The sequence below is a fragment of the Protomyctophum parallelum genome, assembly GCF_964188405.1.
Source record: "Protomyctophum parallelum genome assembly, chromosome: 14".
Lineage (NCBI taxonomy): Eukaryota > Metazoa > Chordata > Actinopteri > Myctophiformes > Myctophidae > Protomyctophum > Protomyctophum parallelum.
In genome coordinates, this window is record NC_139709.1 from 46,676,318 (window position 1) to 46,686,535 (window position 10,218).

Consider the following 10,218-nt stretch of genomic DNA (forward strand, 5'->3'; position numbering starts at 1 on the left):
GAGTAGTAACCTGTTGGGCTGGGTAAATGTATTTTTTATTTTATTTCATTTGTATTCTCCTATTTGTGATGTACTGTCTTACCCTGTGGGCCACGAGCCTGTAATAAAGTTTATATATTTGTGTCCATGTGGAGGAATTCCCTTGATGATAGTGGGAACATAAAAAAAGCTTCTTTCGATTTACACCACTTTCTAATTCCCTATCATTGAAGTTTTGTTCCGTAAACCTATGGAAACAGTTACAATAGCGCCATCTTCTGACAAACGTCTATTCTCGCGTATTTACAGCAAAGATGCAACAAATCAACACATAACCCAGCAGCCACGAATCAGAGTTTTACAACAACCTGATTTTATTGCTGAGATTACTTGGTAGACCACAGTTGTTTGCTTACAATACAAAGGCACTTACTTCATGACAATAAACTTCTTCGATATCTGCATGTGTACATACGTATGTCTGATGCACTATAAATAACACATGGCTGTCTTGATGCACTATAAATAACACAATGCACGCACAGTCGTGGGCGCACGTACACACACACACACACACACACACACACACACACACACACTCACTCACTTTGATGTCGTCAGGGAATCTAAATACATTCATATAATATCAGACGAAACAAGATTAAAATAAGACCAGTTCTGTCAATAGAATGTGTTACATTCTGATATTCTAGTCTCACTGCCTTTCATTTTGTTCTTTCGATTCAAGGTGTGATGGGTGAGTACTCCAGTACGCTCCATGACTTTTCATTAACCCAGGAATCTCATACCTGCAGAGGATTAGACAGACACACACGCACACGCACGCGCACGCACACGCACACGCACACACACCCCCAAAGGTCACAAGACTATAATTTTTCTAAAAGTCAATTCTCTTGAGAAACACACGTCTTCTCCAGTCATGTACTGCGTGTTTGAGTTATGCATGACATCTGCTACTGTATGCTAGGGGGACAATAGCAGTGGGTGTCCAGTCCTCTTTGACCGTGGTGGCCGTATTGATGCATGCACTTAAGCATGCACGCACGTGCGTCGTAATACCATTAGGCTAATAACCATGTTCTCCACTACTACCCATAATATCTACTACTTTAATAACATTGCAGTGTATTAATGTTTAGAAGATAATTACACATACAAATGGCAACACAAGTGTGCGGCACCATACAAATGTAATATTTGGGTGCATTCGTAAAATATGTTGTGAGAATCTGCTCTCATTTCAGAGAGCTCTGGTCTTGACGACATAGAGCACATCGTTTATTTATGAAAGGTCATCTTCCATTTCCCTCTTTATAGTCTTGAGGAACTGCTCAGAGACGAGATGAAGGGGCTTATCCTCTAACAGAAAATGTCTAATAGTAAATAGATAAATAAACAACCATTACATTTTGTAATGCAACTTCATCCGACCGTCATAAATGTTAACGGGGACAGAAAACGGCTCAGTGACAGAGCTCCGCATTTTCGATCGGCGACACTCCCCGAACAACCGAGAGGGAGCACCCTGCTGGGGCATTCCAGCGCTCTCTGAACTTATTTACGAATGTGTGTAATGGGGTGCCACCTCAGATTCAGGTGTGGCCTGTGCCACCCGAGGCCACCCCCTGGGCACGCCTCTGAATAGCACCAGTGGTGGTTTCTAAATGCATAACAAAAGGAGAAGGTCTGCACACATACCGTCTTAAATGCTCCCAAAATAATGTATTACCCATACCTTTCTCCTGGACTGGACTCTGGGTCAGTCTCGGTTCCTGAGGATCTCCTGCCTGTGTCGTCTACCTCTGCATTCATATCTGTGTCTTGCAGTCTATCTCTGCTGGCCTCTGCGTCCTTGGCGCCTTGGGCAGATTCTGTGTTAACGCCCACAGCTGATAGCCCACAGCTGATAGAACTGTCTGGACATAGAGACAGGCCACTGAGAAGGAACCACAAATAAATTAATGTCAGCACAGAAAGAAAGACCTGTGCATTACACACCAATTAACATATATACCGATAATGCCTAGGCCAATGGTTCTCAAAGTGCAGTCTGGGGGCCGAGAGGTCCTTGAAGGAATTCTAGGTGGTCCCCAACAAAACAAGGAACAGTTTAAACACGTAACCCCTATTTTATATTTTGGCTATTCAAAATAACCGATTTACAACCTCATAACCTGGCGGATTGTGACTCATTGTGAGGTTGTAGATCGGCTTGGGGGTCTCTGTCATAAACAATTTTTAATTTAGGGTCAGGGGCCATAAATACATGTAAGAATTTGGCTGTCCATGACATGAAAATGTTTGAGAACCACTGGTCTAGGCACATGTGTAATGTACACATGTTAATATCCTCACACTTTCAGCATGCAGGGACAGGGACAGACAATGATACTTGATCTAGCAAAGCAGATCTTTACTTGACTGTTTTCTCCAGGACTCCAATGTGCTCTTCCTTTTCCTCCAGAGCAAGTTTCAAACGGTCAATTTCTCTCTGTTTGTCCAGCAGCTCCCCCTGGAGGCGATGGTTGGTCTCTTCTAGTGTTTCACAGAAAGCCTGGGTGCAAAAGAAACCTGAGCTCACCAAACAACACACTGTATGGTTCATATACAACTTTTGCCTGATTACAATTAATAAACGATTATTTATTTTCCGTGAAAATAGCAGATCTACTCAACACACGAGCACAAAATAAACGCTCAACGCCTTATCACACTGCAGGGGCTTCCAAAAAACAAGGTGCTCCCATTGAAAAATTCAACAAAATACTCAGGAAGATAACATCATGGTGGACAGACAAGGACCCTTAATTTCCCAGACCTAGCATACACTAATGAAATGTATGCATTGTAAGTGATTGTAATGTGCACTATTGAACTACAACAGTTAAGTATTGTTTGGGGTACTGAGTGTACTAAACGGTGCAGACATCTCACCCTGCTCTCTTCCAGACTGTCGAATGGGCCTGGCGGCTCGTCCAGACACAGGAAATGTCTAACCGCTTCACTGGAGGAGGAAGAGAACAGTTAAATGCATTTCAGTAGATCATCACCTCTACATGGCAAAACATAAACTTTACCCTAAAAGTGACTCGCTCGTTAGGGTTGGCACTCGAATCTTAAATAATGGGCTTGAACCATTCCTTCACAACCGATGCGCCAGTGCGCATACGTCGTCAAAATGTGTTCTGCGCATAGATCAAAGGCATGCAAGGTGCATTTGCGCACCAAAGCTGAGACAGTTATGTAGAGAAATCTGACAGGCATTCAAAAGGAACTCAAATGTGATGTTAATGTCCTGTAAGTAGACTTAGAAATAAAGCTAGTGTTGACTAATGTGGCTCTTATTTTGAAGAGGAAGTTATGCACAGGAAGTCCGTTTCAGTTATAAACAAGCTACTATGACACCTACAACCTGATTGGATAAAATTGGGCCCGTATCCCAACCTGAAAAAGCATTTTCTGTTTAATAAAAAGCAGGAGAGACATGGAGACTCCTGTTACTGAACAAACACTCTAGCAATGAGTACTATCACAATATAGAGCTTTGTAACATTTTACCCAAAGAAAATCACTTGCCCTACCTTTTAAAACAGAAGTGTGTGTGTGTGTGTGTGTGTGTGTGTGTGTGTGTGTGTGTGTGTGTGTGTGTGTGTGTGTGTGTGTGTGTGTGTGTGTGTGAGTGAGAGAGAGAGAGGGAGAGAATATTGTGTACCTGTTGATGATGTCTTTATGAGCTATCAAATTCTGTAGGAAGGTCTGAAGTCCGATCTGCCTCTCCTCTAAAAAGTCCATGTCGTAGTTGTCTTTAAACCAGCGCTTGGGAGGCAGAGCCAGACGGAACCTGGGGAAAACTTCTTTCATCTGCAGAGACAAAGCACACACACACATACATACATACATACATACATTTTTAAGTAGATGCACAAAAAAAGAGCTAAGACAATATACATTATACCCACTCAGACTTATCGTACAATGAAAGCAAAGTTACACAGGTCTTCCTGAAAATACCTATATCACACAGATTTACAGATTTATTCCTACATATTTTAACCCCTATGGCCAATTATGGCCTTTGATTGTTGACAGATGAAACAATGGTGCATACAGAGTAAACAGAATGTGGTGATGGGTGACATTGTTTGCAGCTTCTCACCCTGTCATTGAGCCTGGAGAAGTCAGCGTACCTTCTGAAGATCACCCAGCTGTCTCCCTGACTCCCGGTCACCAAGATCTTATAAACCTGAACAGACACAGAAACAAACACAGATGTGGTGTGATGGCACGAATCCCCTGTGGAGCAAACCTGTTTGTTACTTACTGTGTAAAATAGCAGAATGTGGAAATTCCGTTTCCCCTTGGATCTGTGTTACCTCCACGTATACCCATCCATCACAGATATGGCCAAATGCATCCTTACTTTAAACTTAAAATCAGGACACACACACACACACACACACACACACACACACACACACACACACACACACTGTCACACAGGGGAAATAAGCATCCATTCAAAAGCCACAAATCACGCATGACGTTGAGGAATGAGTAATAGTATATATTTTGCAATGTTTCATTTGGTTATGGAGACAACTTTGTCAGAGAGTAATGATGGATAGAGGATTGATAATTGTTAAATCCGTTGCTGAAAGCTGTGTTATAAGCTGAGCTATGTTGTTAAAACAATAAAACTTATGCAACTGGTTTGGTTGTATTTGGTCCTGTGCCTGTGGTCCTATGGCTGGTTTGACATGACCTTTGACACAATCCTCTTTCTGGTTTAAAACACATTTTTACCTGAAGGTGAATGCTATTTCTCCCCTGAACAAGCAGGTAGCCCCTATCAGCTCAGTGGTTTCAATTTCAAATTAAAAGTCCAGGATTTGCTCAGGAGACATGGGTTCAACAGGAAAGTAAGTTAATTGTGTCTTTGTTTGTGTATATTGGTCTTGCGGTCTGGGCACCTGGGCTGCCCCGACAGTGTGTCGCAATACTATTATCAATAAAGGCCTGAAAAAGCAAAAACAAACTAAAAAGTAAAGTAAGTTTGATCACAGAAACATAATTATCATTTTATAATAATAAAAACTGGTAGATGTTTGAGTGAATAGGAGATACTGTAGTATTTAGCAAAAACGTTATTTCAAAATAGAAATAGTTAAATAATTCATTTGTATTGATGACAACGTTCTATTACACACAGACCTCTTTGAGGCAAACAGCTGATCTCCTTCCAGGCAGATAGAGAGAATACAGATGCTGTTTCAAACTGAGTTAAGCTCTTCACACTCACCACCTTGTGACTGACTGGCTTGACTCAGACAGACACACATGACACATGGCACACACATCACACACACACACAAGCGCGCACACACACACACACACACACACATGCGCGCGCCTTTTACTAAAGGAAACCATATGATGTGAATGTGACGCTAGTGCAGACTGCAGACTACCTAGTTGTCGGGGTCTGAAAATATCCACTGAGCTACATGCCTGCTTGCAGGCACAGTATTATGTTATACTTATCATGTGGTGTATAGAGGGTATGAGCATGCATAAAGTGAGTGGCATATTGAGTGGCAGTTGGCAACGTGAGTTTAACGTCATGTATGGGCAGTCAATGCCAGAAAGTAGTTTTTTGCCACTCAGTAGGCGTTCCCGCATAACCGGGTATGATGATGATGTCACATGCAAGAATTTTTACGAAGTATGAATATACTATATACTGTATGCTATGGTCAACAACAATATAAATTTAGTTATATCGTTATAGTGCTAGTGAACGGCCCTTATTACTCCAAGCCACTAGCCTGAAGTTGTTCTTCCTTCATTATCAGGATGTCCTGTTTATACCATAATAATATCTGTCTCTTAACCTACTGGTTCTCAAAAGTGAGGTCCCGAGACCCCAGGGTTCCTTGGGGGTGGTCAGTTAGAACCTTACAGGTTTGTAACTCTGTGAGCGTACAAATGGAACCAAATGGGTCCATTTGCTTCCATTTGTACGCTCTCAGAGTTATGGGGGTGGGGTCCTTGAAATGAAAAAGGTTTCAGAACCACTGTGTTAACCCGTCCCTTACTGTGAACTTTGCCCTCTCCTCCATGATCTCATAGCCTAGCAGGGTTGGGGTGTTGGGTCTGTCCATGCAGCTATTCCTGGGGTTCCCGTCCTTCAGAACGCTAGGACCACCAGGCTCCGGGACTACCGAGCACCCAGCGCCTCCTCCTCTCACCCAGGGGATGCCCCCTTCGGCAGGGGAGGACCCAGAACTGCCGGGGGAATGACTGCCTCTGGGAGAAGAAGTCCTCTTGGACCAAGACCGACAGCCTCCTGACCGTGGCATAGGGAAGGGGACAGGGACAAACGGGGTGGCCATCACCAAGATTGGTAATACTGTGAATTAAAATTGGAGCACAGTAAAATCAGTGACTCACTCCCCATGTTTCTGCCCAGTCTGAAAACTCACCTCTTCTGACTCTCTCTACCTCCTCAAGCCCTAGCACAGTCCTTCACTTGTTGCCAATTGTGTTTGATACAGTAGTTACAAGTACACTATGCAGAATGTCAGTGTGTTTTTGATTGATTGATTGATTGATTGATTGATTGATTGAAATATTTATTAACAGTTTGTAGAATTTACAGTACATTTTAAGCACAAACTCAATACAAAGACTGTTAACTGTGAGTGGACGACCCAATTAAGCATTACACTTGTTTACAACAGGGTCCACATTGTTCAATTCATCAAAACATTTAGAGACATACAAACATTTAGAGACATAAAATGTTGGTTATTGCTGAGTTATTTATACACATATAGCCTGTTAAGAATGCAATTTAGATAGCCAGTCGCATTTTTGGACAGATGCTGGTTATACACGTATAGTAGTATTAATATCACTCATGTCATTGTTTTGTTTGCACTCTATTGACGTGAACATATACCCTGCCCTGCCCTAAGTGCTCTTGCACTTTCTAAGTCACAGCAGTCACTCTGTCTGGAGCGTATACTATGCGAGTGCCTGCCGCATGCATATCATTCATCATGTAAATAAAGAAACGAAACAGAAAAAATAGCTACAGTATACTCACGCGTTCAGTGACGTTCGTTCACGCACGGCTGGAGAAGTTCGAGATTTGTATGATCCCTGGCTTATGTAGCCTATTTCAGGTTGAGCTGAAGTGATCGGGGTTGTTAACTTGTTTTGTAGACCTTGATATCTGATCTGTCGTCTCATCTCATCTGTCGGTCTCATCTGTGTAAACTCTATAGGCTACTTTGTAGCACTGAATCCATTCCACGTAGACACGTAGACACCCGTTCTGGCCTGGGGGGTAACAACGGTGACACCCCCTGGATTCGGGTTACAACTTTTCTCAATGGTTGGCAACGACGCGCACATGCAGTCGCACACACAGGAGCGTAAACACGATCACGTGCTTGCTCAGGAGCATTTTTTTTATATATATATTTTTTAATATCAACTTTATTTCTCAACAAGTAGTTATACACAACAAACACACACATAAAGACAACACATTCAGTTGGTTCATTCATGTTAGATATCATGTTAAATATCACGGTTTTCTTTTAACACTTTTTATTTGTTGTCAACTGGATTTGGGATGATTGGCTTATTTGTGGGCAAAAATAAGTTTTTTGACTTCTCATTTACTTTTTTGGATACGATTAAGCATTTTAACCCTGTTTCTAAATAGGCTATACACGTCTGCATATGTTTTATAGTGCGTGTTGTGTTCCCCACACTTCTAAAAATAGGCACTACAACACTGCTTTGTAGCCTTTGTTTGGCTATAGCCTACTCAAAATAGTCCAAACAATAGGCCTATTTATAAATCGTGACAAATTAGGCTAAATGCTACTCGAGTTTTGTGTGTACATTGTACAAGATCCTCTTTATATGTAACAAAGTGTTTATTATGAATACCAAAAAGGGTAAAAGGGGTGAGTCATCTTGTTACCTTTATTATTATAATCTTATAAAAGTTTATAATATTTGGATATTTTAACATTGTTTTAATTCTAAACACCTATTCAATAGTGTAACAGTGGATTGAATTGAATTGACTTTATGGCTTGAGTCATGATCAGAATCAATTCATTGTCAGTTTTGTCACATGTTGCCTATGTAGTGAGTTGAGCTTTCCTAGACATGTGATGTGACTCTCCAATCACCCATATTCAGGACAGCTGTGACACCTGGCTGCTGACTGAATAAAGGGGAGCCACACCCGGTCATCAGAGTAGCTGGCTGGCTTGTTGTGGTTGCCTGGTGGTGTGTTGGGTCTAGGTGCAACAAGAGACTCATTGATGGTATGCAGTATGCACGGTTTCATGTGTTTTGATAAATGTGTGTTTTGAGCAAAATATGAATGTTCCTTAACTCTTGCAGGGCAGGCATTGACAGTGGGAATCCCAGCTTCCCTGGGATAGGCTGCTTCTTCCCCCCACATGTCGTAGGCTTAAGGCCTTGTCTGCCCATCAACTGCTGATGGTTCAGTGGCATGGCGCCTCGAGTCATGGCCTCGTATGCCGACTGCATGCGGCGCACTTCGGCTCCGGTTCGGTGTCATGCGGCGTTTATGGACCAGAGCATGACGTCATGGCCTAGTGTGGCCCTCTTAATTTGAGGTAAAGAGCTGCCTATTGTATTTGTATGTTTTAAATTGTAATAAGTATTGGTTATTAATATTGTCCTTTTGTTTTATTAGGAGGAGCTCTTTGCCTCTGCTGTTTTTGTCCTCTTTAATTTGTTTATGATTTCGTTTTGTTTTGTTTTATTTAGTTTATCGTTTGGTGCAAACCTACTGTTAAACGTGTCTCAGCCTTAATGCCCCCTTTTCTTTGGATAAATGCTTGATTGAACATAACGTAGTATTGGGCTCTGCCTATCAGTCTATACCTACTCTATAGTATTGCCAGTAGCTATAAGGGTGCTGTAGTTGTAGTCCCGACAGGTGGTGGGTCACGTTGTCTTGGGGTTTAGTTATAGTGCATGCTATTTGTTTAATGTGGGACTAGTGTTGTGTATAATTGTTTTCTCTTGTTTTGCAGTGTTTGATGTGACGTGTGCGCTCTTTGGTGGCGGTGACCTTTCCCCTCCTTCCCCTCACTCCCTACCTTCCTCCTGTCAGCAAGGACACCTGGGCACCCCCTGGCTACTGGTATACGGGTTTTAAGATAGGCTATTGCATTTTTAGATCATTTTAGAGATTGACCCCTTTTGATTAAAGTCAGTTTTAATGAACATTTTGTATTAAACATAATTCAATAAAACAATATATTTCAACTGGAACTGCATGTCTCTGCTCCCCTTATCTTTGCCCAGTGGGCTTGCAACTTGTATGGTACATATAAGTATAACATATATTCTCTGCATGGGTGAAATTCCCAGAGTGGCGTAGTCTGGTGGTTCTGTTTCCGGGCCTTAGTGCCCAGGTTACACCTATAAAATAATCGAGTGAGTGATTTTCGTTTTTGTGCAAGCTCTCAAGAAAGAGTTAGAATAGGGAAGAGAGAATTGAGAGAGAGAACGAATTACACAGCCTCACACAGCCTCACGATAACAGGAAAAGGCACATTAAATAGACCCCATTGGCCATTCCAATTTCCAAGGCACACGGCTGTCATCATATTTTGAATAGCCTGCCTATAGGCATAGTCAATCAAAGAACAAGATTCCTTTACAGGATCTCCTCACTGGTCAGCAAAAACACCTTGAAGACCTTAACAGGAGCCCTCGTACAATGTTTCTTTGACTATGCATCCACCTCTTGGTACCACAGCACCTCAAAGGCCCTTAAAACAAGGCTCCAGACCTCCCAAAACAAACTGGTCAGGCTCCTACTTGAACCCCCCGAACCCACCTCACCCCTGCCCACTTTGACAGGCTGGGATGGCTTAGGGTCGACGACAGAGTACAGCATCTTGCAATGGGTCTGGTCCACAAGATTCGATACACCACTAAGATACCCATGTACGGTGTACCTGTCTAAATACTTCCTTAATGTAAACGAAGTCCACACCCACAACACCAGAGGGAGTGCAACAAACCATGTACAACCCAGATTCGGCATGTGAATCCCTTGACTCCTTCAAAACCACTCTCAAAGGGCACCTACGGATGGCTGCAATTCGAAACTGGCCTCTGTAAAATCTGAATCCCCCACCCACCCCC

The 10,218-nt window shown here is 42.4% G+C and overlaps 1 protein-coding gene across 2 annotated transcripts; it reads right to left on the reverse strand.

The window, feature by feature from the left end:
• Positions 1–354: 354 nt before the first annotated feature.
• Positions 355–7,329, reverse strand: LOC310870361 (sorting nexin-16-like). 2 transcript variants are annotated; one of them, XM_083781550.1, is made up of 8 exons: positions 7,112–7,329; positions 6,099–6,349; positions 4,160–4,246; positions 3,716–3,864; positions 2,938–3,007; positions 2,421–2,557; positions 1,739–1,939; positions 355–788 (listed from the first exon to the last, which is right to left on the reverse strand). In XM_083781550.1, exons 2-8 carry the CDS (start codon positions 6,162–6,164, stop codon positions 695–697), a joined length of 804 nt encoding a protein of 267 aa, XP_083637676.1. In that variant the 5' UTR covers positions 6,165–6,349; positions 7,112–7,329; the 3' UTR covers positions 355–694. The 2 variants fall into 2 exon arrangements, with proteins under 2 accessions (XP_083637676.1, XP_083637675.1); XM_083781549.1 differs by having other exon boundaries at positions 6,099–6,412.
• Positions 7,330–10,218: the final 2,889 nt, after the last annotated feature.

What these genes read in the sequence shown, in the direction of transcription:
- LOC310870361 (XM_083781549.1), bottom strand. Translation starts at nt 6,395, where the DNA reads ATGGCCACCCCGTTTGTCCCTGTCCCCTTCCCTATGCCACGGTCAGGA. An exon ending in CATAAAGACATCATCAACAG is followed by an intron (nt 3,008 to 3,715) that starts GTACACAATATT and finishes TTCCTCCTCCAG; the next exon opens with TGAAGCGGTTAGACATTTCC. An exon ending in ACAGTCTGGAAGAGAGCAGG is followed by an intron (nt 2,558 to 2,937) that starts GTGAGATGTCTG and finishes TTTTGCACCCAG; the next exon opens with GCTTTCTGTGAAACACTAGA.